Source organism: Sciurus carolinensis, chromosome 2 (assembly GCF_902686445.1).
Source record: "Sciurus carolinensis chromosome 2, mSciCar1.2, whole genome shotgun sequence".
NCBI classification, from domain to species: domain Eukaryota; kingdom Metazoa; phylum Chordata; class Mammalia; order Rodentia; family Sciuridae; genus Sciurus; species Sciurus carolinensis.
This window is the reverse complement of record NC_062214.1, coordinates 92,495,175-92,520,073: the sequence shown is the minus strand read 5'-3', so window position 1 is coordinate 92,520,073 and position 24,899 is coordinate 92,495,175. Positions and strand designations below refer to the sequence as shown.

Here is a 24,899-nt window from a genome sequence, read left to right as displayed (position 1 = left end):
TCAAACCCATTCTGAGGCAATGTTCCTGCAGGTAATGCAGGCAGAACCACGTGTGCTCAATATTATTATTTCTCATCCAGAATAGAAAGTCTACTTGGCTTTGGATAAGCTATGCCCATTGAATAATACAGCCTGAATACAAAACAAAGAAGAAAGTAACATATATGATTTTATATATAATGTTTACATTAGATCAGACAACACTTTCAAAGTTTAGTTGATGCTTATATAGATGTTCAGATTCTTTACCTGTGGCTGTTCTCTCTTTGATTTCTTCCAGCTTCATCAATGTAGCTGATGTTATCTGCTCAAGATCCAATCCTTTATTTGACTGAAAGAATTCAACTACTGCATTTATGGTTTTCTGTAAAAGAATTTTAAAACACAACCAAGTTATACATAATTCTCCTATATTATATATTTTTTAAGGTTTCGCCTCAATTCTAACAAACTGGCTCTGAACTGAGAAATCCAAAGATATTCTGTCTTAACGAATCTCACTCTGGAGTGAAAGACAACCTAAAGAAAGATTAAAACCAGGTGAGCTTACTGGAGAGGCCACAGATTAGTGCATATCATTAAGGTGCTGGGTATTTTCTATAGTGACATATGTAGCAACAGACAATACTTCTGGTTTTAGCCTCCAATTAGATGGTAAAACTCCATTTCTTGATAATATAATTAGATGTCTGCATTTTGAAGTTTAGAGCAGTAAGAGGAAAGCTATTCACACTTACTGACATGTAAAATTAAAGGTTAAAAAGAAAAATCAGAGATTTTGCAAGATGAAAACTTTTCTGGAGATCAGCTTATAACAGGGTGATTGAATGTATCACTACTGAAGCATAAACTTAAAAATGTTCAAGATGATATATTTTTGTGTGAATTTAATGACAATTTAATTTTTTTAAATATCAGAGAATACAATGAGTTCTAGAGTCTTTATAGACTGCTTTTCACATACACTATGACTCTAACTCTAAACTACAAAGTAAAAACAAGTGAGTGTGGGGCCAACCTATAAGTGATGTGATGAGTAGTAAGTTATGCCCGTTTTGGCTGGCTTTCTGGAGAAAAGAGTGAAGACAGGCTGAATCAGAGGTGAAGTCACAGATTCAGAACCTGAGCCAACATTTTTAATAATATTTAGATGTCAATGCTTTCTCCCATGTGAAAATTTGAAATTCTTTTCATCAATCCCAAGCCTCTCTGTATTGATTCTAAACATTGAAAGTAAAGGAAGAATAATAAGCAAAAAGGAACTGGAGTAGGAAGTCAGCGTGAACTATTTGGGAGTAGCTGGTACAATAAACATGGATCTCTTTCTAATGTACTAGGTTTTTTTTAATTTAACATACGAAGAGATAAATAAACCTTAAGTTGAAAAATATAAGAAAAATCAAAAGAAATCGCTAATTGCGCACTGCTTTTGAAACAAGAAAAAACTGTTAGGAAACTTATCTATGTTAAATATGAAAGAGGAGAAATAAGAAAAATATACATCAGAAATACAAAATGGTTTCAATAAAGAGTTACTTTCTCCTTGCACTTACAGCATCATAGATGACCTCTACAGGTTGAGACTGAATGATCAGGGTCTGGTCAGCAGGACTATTCTCTGGATTGGTTTCAAATTCGATTTTAAGTAAAGATGATGCAGTATCACCAATTGATGCCACAAGTGATGGTACAATATCTTGCTGTCTCAGACCTGTTATATACCAGTGTTCTAATTTTGCCTCTATCCTACAATCAATGGGGGGAGGGAAGGAGGAAGCAATAAGATCCTTTATAATGTGATGGGTTAAATTACAAATTTTCCTTAAACTCCTTCAAAAGCCAGGTTCATGCCCATTACCCAAAGTTAAAATGCAGTCTCCTTAGCTTGGCATTCATTACCCACACAATCTGTTTTTGTTGCTGCTGATGTTGTTGTTATTAACTCCCCATCATTCACATGAAAAACTCACTTTAGACAATCCAAGAGTACTGCAGAAGTTCTGCTCACTGCTATATAAATAAAAGCTCATGCCACATGGACAAACTCATCTATTTCCATGCCACCTGCAATACCTACCATGGTATCCCTGCTTTTCCTAGTGTCCTGTTTAGCTAGTTTAAGTTTTCTCCTGGCTAAATTATTCCCTTCCACAACTGAGCCTGTGTAGCATTGACTATGAGGTATTTAATCTTACATTACCTTCTCACATTGAGCTAATAATATGCTACATATTTCTTTGGATTATTAGTTTTTTGCATATCCTCTCTTATCAACTTGAAAAAAGAAATTTGCTGTACCTATGTATAGCTTTCGCAGTATTGAGTCTATAGATTAAATAGCATCCAACAAATATTTGTGAAGGAAAGGAGGGTAAGTGAAAAAATGATGAACTATCTTTATAGTTTCATAATAAAACAAAGCAAATATTAAAAAGACTATCTTGACATACACAAAGGAAAAAAGTTATTACTAATCAGTTTATATTATGCTAATAATATTCCTTTGGGGTCTAAATCATAATTAGAAATAAAAATTGAAATAATAAGTTTTTTAAAACTTACTTCACTGCTTGTGCTCCTGGTCGCTGAGATACTTGAGTGCCAAGGCCAATTATCTGAATTTTTAGTATTTCTGGAATATTTTTGTTTTCTCTGATTATAACAGAGGTGCTTACTAACTTCAGGGTCATTATATGGGCAACATACTGAAGGGTAAGAAAGAAAAATTGTTACTTTCTTTAATAGTTTCTTCTTAATTAAAAATTTTGAATTACAAAGTAATCCAACAAAGCATCCACATAACTTACATAAATAAAGAATATTAGAAAATTCCAAGAATTTTCCTGCTCAACAAGACATTTACGAAAGATCCAAAAATTCATTTCTCTTAGTTTTAAAGGTAATAAAGAAACAATGACAAACAATTCTATAATAGGAAGATTCTGAGCATCATCTTTCACTAAAGCAAATTAAGTATTTCAGACTAATTCTCTAGCCAAGAGAAAGAAAAAGTATGAAGAACATCTTCCTCATAGCTATGGAGATTTACAAGACACTGGAAAAAAAAAATTGTGACCCAAAAAACTGCTGAGTGAAACTGAAGGTAGGACAAAGACATGATCCTAGAATCTGGAGATGTGTTTTCCCTACACACCTTTGAAAATTTTAGAGGTTACAGCCTGAAAGCTAACAGCAAGGGCAGCAGGTTTGAAATTAGAAACCAGATGCCACCAAGAGACAATGGCACTGATGAAACCCCCTTGTTTTTGGTAGCGATCCTAAAAAGATACATGATGGGAGCAAAGAAGAAATAGAAGTAGGCAGACTCCCCAAGATCTGCAGCCCAGCATCAAATCATCTCAATGCCTAAAATACAACAGAAGTAATTCTACCTATCAGTGGCTACATACACCAAGAAACAAAAATTCTCTCTGAAGTAAAAAAAAAAAAAAAAAAAAAATTCACCTCTTTTGGAAGAGGATAATACTTCTAATATTTCTTCTAAAAACCCATTATGTGTTCAAGGATCATACACGCTCATGTGCACACACAGGTGCACACAACACAATTACACTTGTAGAATTCAAGACACATAAGAGCAAAAAGAAGGAGAAATGAAAGAAAATAGAAACAAATACACAGGAACTGCAGCAGTCACCAAATTTTAGACTTAGAGAAGTCCAAGTTTAGACATAGACTACTTTTATTAGGTTCAAGGAGATGAAAGACAAGCCTGAGAATGTTAGTGAAGAATTGTGAGCCATTAAAAAAAAATTTTAAATGGAAATTTGAGAACGAAAAAATACAAAAACTAATTAAGAACTCAACGAATGGGCTTTAACAGTAATAAACAGCTAAAGAGAATTAGAAAAACAATCCAAAGAATGAATTAAAAATTTGAAAATATGAAAGAAAGTGTAAAAGACATATGAGACATCATGAAAAGATCCAACCAAATACATTGAGAAGTTCCAAAAAGAGAAAGGGATGAGAACAATGGAACAGAAACAAAATTTGAAGTGATTACTTTTCCTCAAATTGATAAAACCTCAAGATGGTCTAGAAAATTCAAATAATATAAACAAAAATGAATGCATACCTAAACATATCACAATATAATTATTGGAAAACTAAAGTAAAGAGATTATCTTAAAAAACAAAGGGCAATAGGCAGGTGCAGTGGCACATGGCTTAAATCCCAGTGACACAAGACACAAGAGGTTGAGGCAGTAAGATTGCCAGTTCAAGGCCAGCCTTAACAACTTAGCAATACCTATCTCAAAAGAAAAAAAAGGGGGGCTGGGTATATCTCAGTGGTAAGAGTGCCCCTGGGTTCAACACCCAATACCACAGGCAGGGGGGAAAATAAAACACAGAGATGGTTGGGAATTTTGTTCAAAGTGATACAATAAAACTAACAGTTAAATACACAAGAGGAACAATGTAGAAAAAAAATAGCGATAGAATTATATACACAAACTCTGAAAACAAATCATTAACAACCTAGAATTCTATACAAAGAAAAATGTATCTATCGAGAAAGAAGGGGGAAATAGTGATATTTTCAGAAGAACAAAAATTAAGAAAACTACCTACCATCAGACCAGCAGTAAAGTAAATAATATAATGGGCACTCTTTAGGCAGAACAGGAATAATGAGAGATGGATGGTCAGACAAAAAGAAAGGAATTAACTAACTAAAAACATCCCCTTTGCTGAAATTACTACTCCCCAAAATAATCTATAGATTCAACAAACTCTCTAACAAAACTGCAGCATGTACTTTTGAAAACATTAATGAGATGATTCTAAAAAGTATATGTAAGTGCAAAGAATCTAAAACAGTCAAAACACCCTTAAAGAAAACCAAGTTAATGGTCATACTTCAAGACATATAACTTTAATAATCAACATGGGGGCATATAGTGTAGACCAGACAAGAATTTAATGGAACAGAAGAGTCCAAAAATACAACCACACAGAGGGAGTCAATTTATTTTCTACCAAGGGGCCAACTAAGAACTTAATTTGCATATGGAAAAAATACTTCACCTCTGTTCCACTTTAAGCACAAAAATTAATTTAATACAGATGCATGACTAAATATAAAATTCAGACCACTATACAATTTCTAGACAGAAAACAAAGGAAAGTATCTTTATAACTTTGAATAGTTGAAGATTTGCTGAACAGATCTAATATTAGTACCAACCAAATAAAAATTTTATATTAATTTTCTTATTATAAATAACCACTATTAAGAAAATTAATAGACAAGTCACAAGCTGAGAAACATATATATGTACAAATGATAGCAGGTACTACCTCTACATATACATATGACAAGGCTTAAAGCAGAGTATTTAAAGAACTCCCATAAAATAATAAAGGAACTCAATTTTTAAATAGGCAAAGGACACTGTAATAAACACTTCACAACTGAACATATAGAGATGGCTAATAAGACAGGAAAAGATGCTCAACATTATCAGCCATCAGGAAAATACAAATTAAAATATATACTTGAATAACATTATATTCACTAGAATGCCTAAAATTAAATAGTTTTAAAAAATCATATTGGCAATAAGAGGGGCAAGAGAAATGACTGACATGGATATAAAACATTATGACAATTTTAGAAAATTATTTGCCAGTTTTTTAAAAAAGTTGTATATGAACCTGCCTGATGACTCAACAATTCTACTTCCAGGCATGGTGAAAGTAACAATTTCACTCCCAAGCCACCATAAAAAGAAAATATATGTCCATAAAAGACTTGTACAATAATTTCACAACAGTCTTATTCAAAAATAGCCAAGAACTAAAACAACAAAAATATTAAGCAACACAAGATAGATAATAAATTGAGGTATATTAGCTCCATGAAATACCATTCATTAATTAAAAAGAACAATACCCATAGTCTAACAACATGAATGAATATCAAAAATATTATGTGAGCAAAAGAAGCTAATGATGAACAAGAAAAAAATGCAAGAACAGGAAAAGGCTATTTATGGGGATTAAGTCATAAAGTAGCTGCTTTGAGAGGGCAGGAAAAGAAAAATGACTAGAAAAGGTCCCTGGAATGTTTGAGGGGACAGAAATTCTATCTTAGTTTGGAAGGCTACTAGACAAGTGCACTCCACTGTTCAAATACATCACAATGATCTTAAGATCTGAGATCTTCATTGTACATGAGGTCTACCTCAAACAAATTAAATAATACTATTTATAACAAACCCCACAAAAATGTTCAACATATAGAGAAAACCAGAAAGTATTACTTAGGAATGAAAGAAGCAGCCAATAAATGCAGGCATGTTATGGTTTGGATGTGAGGTGTGCCCCAAAAACTCATGTGTGAGACAATGCAAGAAGGTGCAGAGAAGAAATGATTGGGTTACAAAAGTCTTAGCCCAATCAGTGAATTAATCACCTGACAGGATTAACTGAGTGATAGCTGAAGGCAGGTGGAGTGTGGCTGGAGGAGGTGGGGCATTGGGGACATGGCTTTGGGGTATATATTCTGTATCTGAAGTGGACACTTTTCTTCCTGACCTTTTGTGAGCTGCTTCCCTCTGCCACACACTTCTACCATGATGTTATGCCTCACCTCCAGCACCAAGGAATATAGTCAGCCTTCTATGGACTAAGTCCTCTGAAACCATGAGCCCTAAATAAACCTTTCCTCCTCTACAGTTGTTGTGGTTGGGACCTTTTAGTCACATTTGCGAAAAAGCTGACTAAACAAGGCATATGCTTTATTTAGGGATTAGAAATTCAATACCATAAAAACTTCAATTCTCCCCCAAATTACAGATTCAATAAAATGGCTATCTCTTTTTACAGAAACTAACTAGGTGAAAAAAAAAGAAATGGATACCTTGACTAACCAGTTGATTCTAAAATTTATAGGGAAATTTAAAGGGCCAAAGACAGAAATAAAGCAATCTTAAAAGAAAACCAGGGTGGAAGGATTTACCCAGCTAGCTTGCAGAACTGATTACAAAGTTTTGGTAAATTACTACAAGGACACACAAATGGTAAGTAGAACAGAACAGAATTTCTGCAAGTGTAAGTTCACCTGACTAGGGATGAGAGGTAACTGCATAGCAGTGAGAAAGCCTGGTCATTTCAATAGTGAGTGCTGAGTCAAGTAAAGAGTCACACGAATGGACTATAGGTCTAAATAATGTAAACCCTCTGGAAGAAAATAGGTTCGTGACCTATTGTAGTGAGGAAGATTTTTTTAAACAGGACACAAAAAAGCACTAGCCATAAAGGAAAAGATTAACAAATAAAATAACACTGAAAATGAAAATATGTACCTATCAAAAGATATTAATAAGTAAAAACACACATTACATTGTGGGAAAAGATACTTGCAAAAAAACTAAAAAATTAAAGACACTTCATTTTGTCCTGAAAAACAGTTAACAATCCATCTAAATAGCAAAGGCCTCATACACAGAATATGTAAAGAATTCCTACAAACCAACAAGAAAAAGACAACCTAATAATGAAGAAGAGACTCAAAAGTCACACAAAAGAGGATGTCTAAAAGGTCAATAAATACATAAGAAAGTACAAAAGCTCTTTAAGTCACCCAGTAAATACAAATTAAAACCATAATAAAATACAACCTCATACCCATCATTAAGAATGACTAAAATTGAAGAAGGGAGAAGATGGCAGAATAGAAGGATCACTTCCTTAGTGGCTGCAGGGCAAGAACCAAGAAAAGCAGAGAGGCAGTTTTTCAAAAAGGTGGGGAAATAATCAAGAATTAGGGGGGAATTTACTGGAGTTTAATATTGGACACTCAAAACAGATCAGGGACTCAGAATATCTTATATAATATAATAAGGGGAAAAGATCCCCATACCCACAGCTGTGACAGCAGAAAGCCAGAAGAGTCCCTACGTGAACACAGTACAGCAATAAAGGAATTAAGGGAAGCCCCATTCTCAGGAAGACTGAGGCACGTCAGGGTACAGAGAGCTTAGAAATTAAAGACATTGCTCAAAAAAACAGTTAACTCTGCTGCACAGTATCCTTGTACAGGAGTGAAGCTGCCATCTCCCTTGGCAGCATGCACAGAGGAGAGCAGAAAGAACCATTTTGCAGCCACCGCACAAGGGCCAGAAGCTGGGGGAGCTGACTACTGGCAGACCCAAGTCTGGTCTGAAAAACAAGCTGGGAAAACTATGCTATGTGACAGAGAGTGTATCTAAGACCAGGAGAAAATCAAATGTAGTGAGAGGATTACACAGGGGAATACTGGTCTCAGAAACTCACCTGTCTTTCCCCTCCCCCACCAATCTGGATGCTTGCAGGACTGGCTGGGAGAGAAGCCACCTGACTGGGAATTCAAAAGGGTGGGGGCAGGAGAGATCAAGCTCAGAGACAGAATCAGAGACCAGAAATCATGGGGTCTGCAGGTGAGTAGTGGGCTAAGAACAGACTCCTAGACCACATGAGTGGAACCCTAAGGAGATTTCTGGGGTGCAGTCTTCCAACATGGACCAGCAATCACTGGGCCTTTGAGATGTGTTGCCTTAAAATCTCCAGACCAACTGGCACCCAGCAGAGACAGGAGCACACCTAGGTCTCCACCCAGCTTCCAGGAGCTCCGCCTCCAGGAGTAACCCTCTCACCCTAGCAACCCCAACCATCCTGAATTTGGAACTAGCATTGAACTCTAGACAACCCCACCTAACTGCTGAAAAGTGAAGATGAGAAACTCTTGAATTCCAACAGAAAAAATTGTTGAATTTTTCATTGAGATCTTTTTCTCTTTTCTCTCTCACATTCCTACCATTTTTGAAACCAAGTAGTTTTCATGCATCAGTTTATTGAGGACTGAGATTTCTGAATAGTATACTACAGCTTTTTTGTATATTCCTTTTATTTTTACTTTCTTCTTTATATATTTTTAACTTTTACTTTATATATTTTCCCCTCACTTACTTGTTTTCCTGAATTCTCCTTCCCTCTTTTCTCCTGCTAACAGCCAACCTCTATTAATTCCTCCTTCAATCTTCCTAAAATGTTTTACTTCTATCTTCTCCCTTCTTCCTCATTCACATTCCACACCACTTATTTCCTCTTTGTACACCATTTAAAATAGTAAACTCTTTTGCAAACTTATTGTTTATATTGTAGATAATTGAACACATCATTTCAATTTATTGTAACAAAATTGTACATGTCTTAAAAGGAATTATTTGAGTTAAGGCTGTAAATTGTTTGCAGTGGGTGCTACTATTATCTGTCTCCCCCTTAACGGCAAGGTACCGGAAACATTCAAGGACACTATACATCTATAGGGAAGAAACTGTACTGCCTCAGAATCACACTGTTAGATGGGTAGAAAAACAAACAACATGAAAAAACAAGGGAACAAAACGCCTTAAACAAACAGATATGCTCCAATAATAGAATCCAATCCACTGACACCACAGTAGAAGTGTCAGAGAAGAAGTTTAAAAATATGCATAGTTAAACTGATCTGCAACATAAAGAATGATATAAGGAGTGAAATTGGAGACAAAATTCAGGAGATGAAATCACTTCAATGAAGAGAGATTCTGAAAAGAAACCAAGCAGAAATCCCCAAAATAAAGGAAGCAATAAACCAACTTAAAAATTCAATAGAAAGCATTGAACTTGGAAGACAGAACTTCAGGCAATGAAGACAAAATATATAATCTTGAAACTAGAGTTTGACCATGTAGAGAGGATGTTAAGAAACCATGAACAGAACTTCCAAGAATTATGGGATAACATAAAAAGACCAAATTTAAGATTTATCAGAATAGATGAAGGCACACAGATACAGACCAAAGGAATACACAATCTTTTCAATGAAATAATATCAGAAAATTTCCAAACCTAAAGAATGAAATGGAAAATCAAAAATAAGAGGTTTACAGGGCCCCACAGGTACAAAATTGCAAAAGACCCACCACCAAGGCACATTATAATGAAAATGCCTAACATACAAAATAAGAATAAAATATTTAAGGCAGCAAGAGAAAAATATCAGATTACATATAGGGGGAAACCAATTTGGATCTCACCCTATTTCTCAACTCAGACCTCAAAGTTAGGAAGTCCTGGAATATTATATACCAAGCTCTGAAAGAAAATGGATGCCAAGAATTCTATATCCAGCAAAATTAAGTTTCAGATTTGAAGATGAAATAAAAACTTTCTATGATAAACAAAAGAATTCACAACTAGAAAGTCAGCACTACAGAACATTCTCAAGTATTCCATGAAGATGAAAAGGGGAAAAAAAATTGAAAACCATCAAAGGGAGGAACTACACTAAGGGAAGAGCCAATCAAAGGAGAAACTAATTCAAATTAATAACCAGAAATAAACCAAAATGACTGGGAATACAAATCATATCTCAGTAATAACCTTGAACATTAATGGCCTAAATTCATTAATCAAAAGATGTAAATTGGAAGATTGGATTAAAATTCAACAAGAGACCCAACCATATGCTGTCTCCTAGAGACTTACCTCATAGGCAAAGACATCCACAGACTGAAGGTAAAAGGACAGAGAAAAACATATCACTCAAATTGTTTGGGTAAACAAGCAGGGGCATCTATCCTCATATCAGATAAAGTGGACTCCAAGGCAAGGTTCTTCAGAAGGGACAAAGAAGGACATTGTGTACTGCATAAAGGAATTATAAATAGGGGGCTGGGGTTGTAACTCGTGGTATAGCACTTGCCTAGCACATATGAGGCGCTGGGTTCAATCCTCAGTACCACATAAAACAAATAAATGAATAAAGGGATTAAAAGAAAAGCAAGACATAACAATTGCAAATATTTATGCCCCAAACAAGGGAGCAACTGCATACATCAAAAAAACCCTTATCAATTTCAAGAATCGAATAGACCACAACACAATAATACTGGGTGACTTTGAGACACTTCTTTTACCACTGGATAGATCCTCCAAACAAAAACTAAACAAAGAAACTATCGAACTAAATAAGACAATCAATAATTTAGACTTAGCAGACATGTATAGAATATTTCATCATCATTTATTCACGAGTGAATACACTTTCTTCTCAGTAACACATGGATCCTTCTCTAAAACAGTCCATATCTCATGCCACAAAGCAACTCTTAGCAAAGAAAAAAATTATCCTACCCTGTATTCTATCACATCATAAAGGAATGAAATAAGAAATCAGTGATAAAATAAAAAATAGAAGCTACTCCAACACCTGGAGTTATCTCATACTAGACAAAGGCACCAAAAACATATATTGGAGAAAAGATAGCCTATTGAACAAATGGTGCAGGGAAAACTGGAAATCCATATGTAACAAAATGAAATCAAACCCCTCTCACCCCACACAAAACTCAACTTGAAGTGGATTAAGGACTTAGGTACTAGAACAGAGACCCTGCACCTAACAGAAGAAAAAGTAGGCCCAAATCTCCACGTCTGCTTAGGAACAGATTTCTTTAATAAGACTCCTAATGCACAAGAAGAAAATCAAGTATCAACAAATGGAATGGTATCAAACTAAAAAGCTTCTTCACAGCAAAGAAAACAATCAAGAATATGAAGAGAGAGCCTACAGAATGGGAGAAAAATCATTGCCACCTGTACCTCAGATATAGCATTAATCTCCAGGATGTATAAAGAACTCAAAAAACTCAACACCATAAAAACAAATAACCCAATCAAGAAACAGGCTAAGGAACTGAACAGATACTTCACAGAAGAAAAAAATACAATCGATCAACTAATATATGAAAAAAATGTTCAACATCTGTAGCAAATAGAGAAATGCAAACCAAAACTACTTTAAGATTTCATCTCACTCCAATCAGAATGGCAATTATCAAGAACACAAGAAATAAAAACGTTGGCAAGAATGTGGGGGATAAGTTACACTCATACACTGCTGGTGGAACTGCAAATTGGTGCAACCACTATGGAAAGCAGTATGGAAATTCCTCAGAAAACCTGGACTGGAACCACCATTTGATCCAGTTATCCCACTACTCAGTTTATCCCCCAAAGGATTTAAAATCACCATACTACAATGATGCAGCAACAACGTTTACAGCAGCTCAATTCACAATAGCTAAATTATGTAACCACCCTAAGTGCCCTTTAACAGATGAGTGGATAAACTGTGGCCTATATACACAATGCAGTATTACTCAGTCTTAAAAAAGACTGAAATTATGGCATTTGCTAATAAATGGATAGAGCTGGAGATAATCATGCTAAGTGAAATAAGCCAATCCCAACAAACCAAAGCCTGAATGTTTTCTCTGACATTGGCATCTAATTCACACTAAGGTGGGGGAATGAGTTAGGGAAGAATAGAGGTACTTTGTATTGGACAGAGGGGAACTAAGGGAAGGGAGGGAGTATAGGAATAGGGAGGGTAGTATAATGAATCAGACATTATTATCCTCTGTGCATATATGATTACACAACCAATGTCATCTATATCATGTACAACCAGAAGAATGAGAAGTTATACTCCATTTATTTATGATGTGTCAAAATGCATTTTATTGTCATATATAACTAATTTGAACAAAAAAAAAGGTGGTAAACAGGTATATAGGAATGTCTATACTACCTTCATAATTTTTTCTATAAATCTAAACCTCTTCTAAATAAAAATTTTATTTAAAAACACTAACAAAAAAATGACTAAAATTTAAAAGACTGATACTGCCAAGTGCGGAAGATATACAGCAACAAAAACCCTCATACACTGCTAATGGATATGCTTTCCACCTTGAAAAACTATTTAGTAGACTCCAATATTAAATATACTCATATCCTATTATCCAGCAATTCTAAGTAGATACTGCACAGAAAATCATACATATATGCACAAAAACAGAGGTGTAAGAACTTTGTAGCAGTATTATTCAATAACCTAAGAATAGAAGCAACCTAAATTCTCATCAAAGAAGCAAAAATAAGTAAGTTTTGGTATTTTCCAATTACAGAATCCTACCCAATAATGAAAATGAGCAAAATAATATCAGGGGATGATCTCACAACAACAAAGTCAGAATACATATTTTATGAGTCTCTTTACAGAAAGATAAAAATGTTCAAAATAAAATAATAGTGTTTATATAGTAGAAAACAAAAAGAAATCAAAGAAACAATTACCATAAAAATCATAATAATTATTGTTCAAGAAGCAATGATGGGAAGATGTAGGGGCATCTACATGGTGGCAATATTCTAAATCTTGACACTGATAGTAATTAAATACCTGTTCCCTTTATAATCAATCAAATGAACAGAAGAACATTCTGGCTGTGTGTATGCTATATCATTATATATGCTGTATCTTACATTAAAAAAATTTTAAGACTCAATTTAACACTATAGTAAGGCATTTTTCTCAAATTATTCTCACAATACCTACAGCAACTAAATTTAAAATTAAAGAGAGAATTTTAATTAATAAGGTCTGACCAAAAGAATTTAACAACTAAAGTAGAAATTAGTAATACTTTCATTAATTACTTAAAAAGTCAATAAATTATATAACTCAATTCAAAATAATACAATCAAATGAAACAAACAAAAAAAAAGTCACCTAACTAATTACCTGCTTAGGTAAAGTTAAGTTGTGGGTGCTCTCACTATAACCTATAGCAGTGAAGAGTTTATCTTTTTCTTCTGGAGTCATAAGGTCATCAATAGCTATAAAGAAATGATAATAATTTAAGAAACTGCTTCAGTTTTATAGATACAATCAAGAAGTCAAACCAACCAACAAGTATTCTAAAATCAATAGACACAGACTATTGATTACTACAACAAAATCAGTCAGGTATCCCCTAATATTCTACTTTGATTAATCTGAACAAAGATCTCATATTTGCCCGTTTACATTAAAAGACAGAAAGAGACTGTTAAGAAAATTCAGTTCTCATTTAAAGATTTTAAATTCTAAGAATCTTAAAACTTAAGTGAAACTTGTCAATAAACATTCATATAAAAGGTAACAAGGAATGCTAAATGTTGAGATCTCTAAATATTTAAATTTTACATAGTTTTCAAGAAAATCAAAGTTCTCTTTTAGTTAGATGAACACAGAAATGCATCTAATCTGCCTTATTTGCTTATCGTTCACCATACAGAGCTGATTTTATTTCAAAGTATTTAAAAATAAAATTCAACAAGTTAAGGTATAATTTGCAAAGTTTTTTTTTTTCTTAATTATAACAAATTACCTGACTTGGAACTTACTTTCAGGAATTAATGATTCTTCATCTTTCTTCTTAGACTCTTTTTTGCCCCAAAATCCACTAAACCAGCCTCCACGTTTCTCGCCTGTATCAGATTTTTTCCTTAACTTTTGTCCAGATCGAATCACCTAAAAAATAAAAATTTTAATGAATTCAAGAATAAATTCCCTCTTCAATTTCAGGTATATCAACGTTAATTTTTTTTATCACAACATTAGAATAAAAGAGATTTTTTAAAAGCCAATTCCTTCTTAGACGATGCTCATGATATGGTTCAGTTAATATAATTCACCTATTAATTTATATCCTCTACCTATTGACAGTTTTCTGACAAGGCTGCACTATATTAGCAATACAGTTAAGGTTTCAAGTAAAATTTTTCTGAGCATTGTGACTCACAGATTTTTAAGGAGTCACACTAAAACTACAGGTTTATAAAATGAAAAGTTCCACAAAAGGAAGCTGCTTCCATAACCAAAATGTATAAAATAATCACATTTCAGAATTCACATACATTACTGGCATGCTAACTATAGACATGGAAGGGAAGTAGGGGATATAGATAAAAACAGTCCTCAAATCTCATTTTATAATAATATTTCTAATAATATTGCTCCTTCTCTTTGTCTACTTTTCAGATGAGGAATGGAAAACAGGAAGTTGAAGAGAATAAAAGAGATGAGTAATTCAGACTCTGTATTCTCATTCCCCAAACAAGTTAACTTCAACAATTTTCCTACTTGGAACTGAAAGTATTTTCAATTGATAGTGAATGTATACAAATTCCAAAATATGATTGTTAATTCCATTTTACAAATGAGGAAACTGAGGCACAGGTAAATAGCCATTCTAAAATCACGCAATTAGTAGGATAACAAAACTGGGATTAGTACCCAGACCATCTGGCCCTCAAATCCACACTCCTAACTATAATACTAGAACAACAGCAAAGCAATGAGGATTTGTTAAATAAATGAACATGTATATATGCTTTAATATCATTTACAAGTAAGTATTGGTATAGTTCAGTGGTAGAGAACATGGCTATCATGCACAAGGTCCTGGGTTCAGTCACCAATACCACCACCACAACAAGAAGAGAATGTATATGGAGTTCTATATCTATAAAATGACTAAAAGAATATACAGAAAGATCTAAAGAGCAGATACCTTCAGTGTATAAAATAATGAGTATGTATGATAATGAGTATTTCTATTTTCTTCTTCTGTTGACCTATATTTTCTAACTATATTTTCTGAATTTTCTATAATGAGCTGTATGAATTTGTCATTTATTTTTATTACCAAGAAAGTCTAGAAATGACATGGGACAATGTACCAATTAGTAAGCAGTTATGAATCATTTGGGAAAGAAAGGAAGAAAGAGAACAAAGGAAAATAGGACAGAAGAAGTACGAGGAGGGAAAAGGAAGGGAGAAAAAATAAGGGAAAAGAAAACAAAAGAAAAATTAAAAGTAATAGAAGATAGAAAGCAAAAATAAGTAGATATAGCATGGGAAAAAAACCTGAGAGCCCACATGCAAAAATGTTGACAGCAGCACTCTAAGCTGCTAGGATGAAGGGTGACTTGTATTACTTCCTTTTGAGGTTTATAAAATTTTAGTTATAAATGTTTTAAAGATTTCTCCCCTTCATATTAGTGATTTTTACCAGTACTCCCATGTAGTTTTCTCATGAGACTGAAGTAAGCAATAAAAACTCAATCTCTATTCCCATTTGCATAAAACACAACAATTTTCCATAAAACTTAGATTTCTTGATTCTAGGTTAAAAGGAGTAAAATCAGCTAATAAAACTGATTACCTCAACTTGTGCTTGTTGCCTTGCTAAAATTATGTTAAAAACATCTAGAGTCTTCTCCAAGTCCTACAAGACAAAGAGACAATTTTAAACAAGAAAAATAATCATCAAATGAAAAATTATTTTCCTCTTTGATTTCTAGGTTTATCTAATCCTTTACCAGCACTTGTGATCCAATGAGAGTATAAATTGGAACATACATAAGGTTTTTAAAATTCTAAATTTATACTATAACAGAAATGAGTTTTCCAAGAAAGTAAGTCGTCATTACATACAGTAGAAAAATAAAAATTTTTCTGTGAGACCACTGTAATTCATAGAGAGTCAAAAATACACATGGAAACAAGAATATTTGGGTGATTTGTTTTAGTATTAACATGATTCTGACTTGTTACTCTCCAATATTGTATATTTTTTTGCAACCACTGTACTAAATGTATCATTATAAAACACAAAGTTTAAGGATGCAAATTCTCCAAGTCAATGAGTAGACTAAGGGAGAAAATGATTTGGGGAATTTATATAAAAGTGTTTAGATAATATCTTAACATCTACTGGAAAACTTGTATTCAAGTAGATTCATGTATTTTTCTCTTATAATTCTTACAACTCTTTAAGATAGATGTTGTTTCCATCTTATGAATGAGAACACTGGACTTGAGAGGGTGAGAAATTTGTGTTCATGAGGAAAACACTGGGTAAATATCCAAATATTTGAATCCAAATTCATGTGACTTCCATTACTCATGTTTTTTTTTTCCTAATATATTACATTGGTGACAGTCAAGTATCTCAGAATAATAGGAATTCGATTCATTCTTCACATTTTGAATCAGTGGCAGAAACTTCTATAACCTAAATCAGATCATATTAAGCAAATTATGTATTCAGAGTGTGTTTTCTTTTAACAGGGGTAACTAAGACAACTCTTTTTTCAAGGAGAAAAAGCTGTGTTGTTTTTATAATACTGAACTCTTAAAAGTCACTACCATCTATGGCACTTTCACTAAAAATACAAACATAACTAGCTAATAAACATATAGTTAAACAGGTCTGAAAATGATCTTCTAAATATTATAATAAAAACCAGAAACATTTCCCCAAACCGTATGCAGTAATCTTATTTTATCTGTTATTAGAATGTGGGGAGACTTTTTTATAAAAGACTTTTTTATAAAATTCTCCCTCAAAGAGATGAGTTCTATTCTTTTTATAATTATATTCTGATTAAAATTAAATGCAGAATTAATATTAAAGGGTGATTTTTAAAATAGCTCTCTCTACTACATAAAAACTATACCTGAATTTGTTTCTGTATTTCTTCTGAGACTTTGGTCTGGGTTAGCTTGCTTTTGTAGACAGTTTTATAACTCTGAAGCAATTGTCTGTGCTTTTTTATGTTACTCCATGACCACATCCGTGTATATCTTCTTATATGAACTTCAAGAACAGAATTAATTGCATATTTCCACCTGGAAATCAAATTTTATTAGTATTCATTTAAATATAAAGGTTTAAGAAAAAGCAGGAAAATAGTTTCTCCCTGTCTCCCCCGTATTTCTTCCCTTTTATCTTCTTACACTGTTAAATTTTTTTTTCTTCTTGTACTATCTTTCAGTAAGAGCTCATCATAACACTGCCAGTCCTCAATAAATTCTCAGACAAATACAATAAATAAGGAAACCCTCCAGGAAGGCAATAAAACAAAGCGAAATCATAAAGGCACAAAATGACATATCTCATGGAAAACAGTACAGTCACGTTCTGTGAGGCAACTCTTTGGTAAGTGATAGACTACATTACCACAGTGGTTACATGATTGTTATCACCTAGTAACATCACAGTGACTTAGTTCACCTAAAAGTATACTCTAATAACCACACAACAACAAAATAACTAAAAGATGCATTTCTCACAACATAGCCTATTGTTGAACTACACATGACTGTATGCCAGTATGTTCATCATACTGAGTCCAAGGTGACAATTAATCTGACTTTTTTAAAATACAGAAAGTCCTGAATGCTAAGTTAAAATTTGGGAATCTAGGAGCAGGATACAAGAGGATGAGTTTAGGAAAATAGTGACAAGGACATCTTTTCCTATCTGTTCCCTTTAAAAGTGGCTGGACTACATGGCTTTAAAAGTCTCAACACTAAAAGTCCCTAACTATATGATTTTATATATTTCATAAAATAAACAAAATCTAACTTACCACTGTTGACTGTTGGTATGAAGTGGTAAATAAGGTTTGTATTTCCTGTAAGGGGCATTTCTAACCATATAATCCACAGATTCCAAAAGGTCAATCATACTTAAGTACTATTAAAAGAAAAGTAGAATTATACTTATTACTTTGCACACATGAATAAAGACCAGATTTTATTCTATTTTTCAGCCTTGCAAGACTCCAAATTCCCTGAACAATGTTGCCTGGTAACTCAAAAATGTACTATTTTGTCAAAAGTACACTATTACTGGCACATGCCTGTAATCCTAGCAGCTCTGGAGGCTGAGGCAGGAGGATCACAAGTTCAAAGCAAGTCTCAGCATCTCAGAAAGACCCTAATCAACTTAAAGAGACTCTATCTCAAAATAAAAAAGGGCTGGGAATGAGGCTCAGTGGTTTAGCACCTCTGGGTTCAATCTCTGGTACCAATAAAATAAAATTAAATTAAATAATACACTATATTTAATAAAATTTAAAATAATGTCAATTATTCATTATAACATAATTTTTAGATTTCACTACAAAAGTGTTGCCAATTAAACCTTCATTCCACTAACAATAAATATCCCATTTTTAGATATGTTAAAGTGTGAAATAAATGTACTTAAAAACAATAAAATATTCTGTCTGTAACTGCTCACATGAAATATGTTTCTAAAACGACATGTTTTTCCATTGGTACATCATTTCAGTAATAGCTATGTTAAGAATGGCTATGTAAGAGCTGATTTTCAAAATGCTTTAGAAAATTATTGAAAAGAAAAAGCTATTTAAGTGTCCATCTCACCACAAATTCAGCAACACTGCGTGGATCTGATAAACAGTTCACCAGGAGGGAAACACGTACAAGCACAGCGCAGAGGAAACATGACTTCAGGCTAAAGAAAGAGGCAAGTCTAGCATCCTCCTCTCTCCTTTTTCCTAAAGCAATTCTAAGGGTTACCTACAAATATGATTCTTCAGTGCTTGAAATGTGTCTAGTCTGAACTCCAATGTATTCAAAGTGTGAAATATATTACAGATTTCAGACTTAAGGGGAGGAAAAGGATATAACATATTATTACAATTTTTTATGCTGAAAACATTTTGAAACGATATTTTGGAAATGTTAGGTTAAATAAATGGATTAGTTAATTTCACCTTTTTCTTTTTACTTTGCTCATGTAGCTACTAGAAAATCTAAAATTATAAACGCAAACTCCACTGTATTTATTGGACAGCCCTGGGCTAAAATCTCCCTTAGCAAAATCTCCTGTCTTCCTTTCAGTTCATTTATTCAAGTGTGCTATCCAAGCCCCTGGGCATATAACCATGCCTGGGAAATATATGAAGGAAAAAGTTGCCTACATAGCTGCTCAAAAAATAAAGAAACAATATTTAATATAAATAGTGTCTGCTATTAAAAACTGCAAAGGTAAATACACACTAAAATGCTCTACCAATATGTGAATTAAATGGAAATAATGTCATTTCCATTGTCTTGGGTATAGTGTGATAAGATTCCTAAGATTGAGGAACAAGATCAGATAAAATAAAGGAGACAATTTCTTAAATCTGAATTTTTTTTCTTTAAAAAAAAATTTTTTTAAAGCATCCAATCTCAATGTAATGAACCACAAGAACCACCAGACCATTTTAGAAAAAAAAAAAACAACTGCAAAGGATGAAAGCAATCAGGATTCAAAACTAATCAAAGCTAGAAATATCCCCTTGAATCTTACCTGAGGCTTAGTTAGTTCAATGGCAATATTTTGGACCTCTATGTTCCAATCTAGTTTGGGTGTTTGGAGCTCTGTTTCTGCATAAGGATTCATGTAAAGTTTTGCAGAGGCAGATATTGGCTGAAAAACTTAAATCACATGGGAAGACGTAAGTATGATATGTTCATATGCTCTTGCATATAAACTACTATAATTATGAGAACTCTGAAATAAAAATGACCAAAAATATATATAAAATCACTAGCAGAAATATTTAAGCACCTACTTGTCTACATACTACCAACTGTCAAGTTCAATGATTAAAGTAGAATCTGCAAGGAAGAAATTGGAATCCTACACTTCTAGGAAAGAAATGTTCCAAACAGGGGCTGGGGTTGTGGCTCAGTGGTAGAGCACTTGCCTAGTATGTGTGAGGCCCTGGGTTTGATCCTCAGCACCACATAAAAATAAAATAAAGGTATTATGTCCACCTACAACTAAAACAAAAATACTTTAAAAAAAAAAAAAAAAGAAATGTTCTAAACACAGCTAATCTGTACTTCCTTGCTACAAGACATTTAATGACTTTATTATTCATTAAAATATCAATACAGGGAAGGAAATGAAATGTAATTAAATAATCACTGGCAGAATTTAGGAACAGAATCGTAAGTAAAATAATCCCAGGAAAAATGTTACTCGCCAAAATGGTCATTACATATATAATATTAAGAGTCAACAAAAGAAGTTAAGCAGTAATATAAAAATGGTGTATTAGGGTAGATGACAGATCAAAGTATGGTAACAAATTTTAACTGGACGGCATTAAAACTACATAAATTGTGATCATATATAATTATAATTTTCATAGTATACAAAAATCTTAACTAATTTATAGGCTATTTACAAATGCCTAAGAATAAAACTGTACATTTTTCTGAACTAGTTCTTTTGTCGATGAAACTAAATGTTCTCACAAACTGCACTTGAGAACATTTTAATTATTAAATAGAGAAGTCTATAAACAGAGGAAGTCCCATCATCCAATGGCAATTAGCTATAAAAGAATGTGAAGAAAACAACAGTAAAGAGAATAATATAGAATATTATATAGAATATAGGACATGGGTATAAAAGCTGAGAGCAATCATAAAACGGTACACTAAAAACAAACTAACTTTAGAATGAAACTGAAATGAGACATAAAAAATTGGACAGAGAAGTAAACAAGCAGGCAGGTTTCTAAGAGATATATTTTTAAAATAAAGGTGAGGCTGCCAAGAAATAGAAAAAAATAGTTCACTTAAAATAATGTCTACAGTAGTTGGTTTACCTTACCACCACAACAGTGACTTGCTAGGGTGACCTGAATACCAAGACCTCAGAGGATTTTAAAGAAGGAAAGGAGGAAAGGGAGGAAATGAGGGAGGTAGCAAAGAAGACAGATAGAAAGCAAAGTCCTAAAATAAAAAAGGATTCAATGATAAGCCCTGAAGAAAACATGCAGGTCAAAGGAGGCTGGCTGTAGGGAGTGAACCACAGCTACACTGACCTTCCCTTCCATTTTCCAGTGGCACCCTTATTATGATCTAGTCCTGAATAGTTAGTTATAATCCATATATGTTGTATCATAACAGTAAGGTACAAAATTAACGTGCCCTGTTTGTCACGTAATTTTATTAGAAAAGGTATGTTAATATATTTAATTACATGTTCATTAATATGAAATAAATGAAATAAATATGAAATAAATTTCAATCATTACTTACTATACTGATGGTTTGGGGGTATATTTCTACTTGTAAGAATTTCACTTTTCAATTGATCCTAAACAAAAAATTTGAAATAAATGAAAAAGAAAATGTACACATATGCAGTGACACATATCAAAAAACAATTTGGTTCTTACATGGGTATCTGATTTCTCTTTGTAACTACAAGTTCATGAGAAAACCACACTGAACATTATATACAGGTCTATTTTTTAGTATAAAGATGCAGAAGTAGATAATTTTTAAACATTCTAAATATCTAGAAACATTATAATACCGCGTTCCTCTCTGACTTTGAAAACAAATACAAATTCATCCACAATTCTAGTCCCAAAGGCAAATTATCTCTTCTGTATCTAAAAGAAATGAAAAACAGAGCCTTGAAATTCACCAGTTCAGAAAATTTAACTGGTCTTCTTTTCTCCTCTAAGTAAAAACACATGACTAAGATTGGCTTAGCACACTGAAGAACTAAATTAATCTCCCACTCTTTAGGAAACCATCACAAATGTTGAAAATGATGGCCAAGGATATATGCTTTAGATCTGAAAGTTACCTTCTTTATTAATAATACTCTTAATCATTCTCATATGAAATACCATGATGTAACAAGAATATCATCAGTGTGAGTGTAAAAGACCATAAATGAATTTTTAACTTATGGTTCTCATGATACCACCTAGTGAATGATTTTGCAAAGACCTTCAAAATCAAAAGTGCTTTTTTGAAGACACATAGTGGATTTCTCAAAAAAGGTTTTTCACACTTCTGATTTAGTGATGTACCAGTTGAACAAATGACTGATATGTCATTAAGAATCTCTTTTATTAAACACACTTAGGGAATATAGGTTATTATTCCAGAAATTATTTGAAATTACCAATATTTGCTCCCTTGATCCCTGGTAAGACATGCAGCAGTTTACATTCCAGTAAGCACTAAGACTATCCAGCCGTATAAGCTATAAAAGAAAAATGAAAGAGGTCAAGCAACAAACAAATTGAAATAATAAATTAACATTAAGATTATTCTTGGGCTGGGGTTGTAGAGTTCTTGCCTAGCATTTGTGAGGCACTGGGTTTGATTCTCAGCACTGCATATAAATAAAATAAAGGTTCACTGACAACTAAAAAAAAAAAAAAATTTAAAAAGATTATTCTCATGTTCACTACTCCAGAATTACCCAACTGCAATTTTCAACTTTTAAAGGAAATAAAGTAATGCAAAAATGAGGCAAAATATATACAAAGACTTTATTAGTTAATTGTTTGCTAAATTGGGCTTACAGGAGCACAATTTCCAAGAGATTCATTCAATTATCAAATATTTATTGAGAATTTAGCATTTCACAGAACTGATAGTGTCTCAATAAGAATGATATGATGATCCCTCCAGCAAATACCAATGGCTATTTCAAGGGGAGGATGCTGGTGGAGGATTCTATGATCAATAAGGTAGAAAAGGCTACCTATAAAATACAGATCCTGTTGGAAAGTCACAGTGTTTATTAGCATATTTAAAATACTGTGAAGTCCTGTAGTTTAAAACAAACTGAAATACACCTATTTAATTATGTATAGCTTAGTACTTTAATAAATAATCTTACATAACAAGAGAATATTTCCCCTGTAACATCTAATAATATCTCAATTACTAGGTGTTTCTTACAATATCACTGGGAAATATTAATTTCCTCCAATTTCTTCACTTGATAGATGAAGAATCTAAACTTCAGAGTATGTAAACAATTACAAAAGGTCATATAGTTAGTAAGAAGCAGAGTCAAAACTAGACTCTAGGCTTAATTCACACCAATGGCAAATTCTGTTTCACCAAGGTTTCTTCAAGAAAATATATCAAGTGCTTGCAACTAGGAAACTAAAACAAATGTATATTCTAATGATAATATAATACCTTGTATATAATTTTTTCTGCTTCATTTAATATGCATGGAGTCCAGTGTTCATTTGTAGTCTAAAAGAAAAAGTACAAAAAAAATGTGAAATGTGATACTTATATATCACATAATAGTGCTCTATTATTTGTAAAGACTAACAAAATACTTTAGGAATAAAAGACATCTATCTAGCTAATGTTAGCTAAAGTTAGCTCTTCTTAACCTATTTATACAGCCAAATCAAAGAAATAATGAAAAGCAGAATTGAGGAGGTTCTAATTTAATGAAGTTTATTCATTCAGAAAATAATTATTGGGCTACTATGTGCCTGAACTCTGGAAAGAACCAAGTATGAATTAAAACAGAGAACTAGAACTAGTAAGAAAGTACACATTCTTAAAAAAAAAAAAAAGTACTGTAAAGTAGGAGGACAACTAGGACAGTATGGAAATCAGTACAACCATGTTTCCAGAAGACACTGAAGTCAGCAAGGCCAATATTGACTTATTTAATGGCAAGGGCAAGGGCATACTGATGAACTTGCTAACAACAGTTTCTGTGGAGGAACAGCAGGAGAATCATTGGGAAGTAGGGGAAAGAAGGATAGCACAAAGTAGATAACTCTGAAAAAGTCTGACTGTGGAGAAAGGAAAGGCAGTAGTTATGGAGTCTGTGAGAGGTGAAGGATGGAGCTTTTCATTATGTCAGAAGAGACCAGATATCTAGAACAAATGTTTAGAAGAAGCAGCCTGAGAGGAGAGTTGGGGACATCAGGAGAGAATGTTAGTTGAAGACCGAGGAAAGAGAAGGAGACTGAAGCAAAGAAGAAAGGGAGGAAGGAGAGAGGGAATAAAGATTCCTGAGGACAAGGGGAATGATGAGATCCTGATACGAGGTGGAAAGACTACTTTATATTTTAAAAAGTTAGACTGTACTTGGAAAAATAGGGGGAAAGAAAGGCATGGATAAAAAAAGGGATAGAAGTTTTGCTGTTATTGTCATTATAATAAGTCACTTGTACTTGAAGTGGCTATTTCAAATAGTATATGAAGCAGGAAATAACTGAGCCAAAAAATATAACAAGTGCTATACATAAAGTATCTCATTTAATCATAAAAAACTAAAAGGTAGGTACTACTATTATCAGTGAATAAATGTAGCTTAGAAGGAGATCAAGATGGTAACCAGTATAAT

General features: G+C 33.1%; 1 protein-coding gene across 1 annotated transcript in view; it reads right to left on the bottom strand.

Moving 5' to 3' along the window:
- Vps13c (vacuolar protein sorting 13 homolog C) overlaps positions 1-24,899 on the bottom strand; it is a 170,463-nt gene that overhangs the window by 116,584 nt on the left and 28,980 nt on the right. Inside the window, 12 exon segments of the mRNA XM_047538497.1 lie at positions 250-364; positions 1,554-1,746; positions 2,563-2,705; positions 13,643-13,737; positions 14,287-14,413; positions 16,110-16,172; positions 17,407-17,578; positions 18,322-18,428; positions 20,058-20,185; positions 21,806-21,863; positions 22,689-22,769; positions 23,723-23,782. Of these exon segments, the coding sequence (XP_047394453.1) occupies positions 250-364; positions 1,554-1,746; positions 2,563-2,705; positions 13,643-13,737; positions 14,287-14,413; positions 16,110-16,172; positions 17,407-17,578; positions 18,322-18,428; positions 20,058-20,185; positions 21,806-21,863; positions 22,689-22,769; positions 23,723-23,782 (1,342 nt within the window).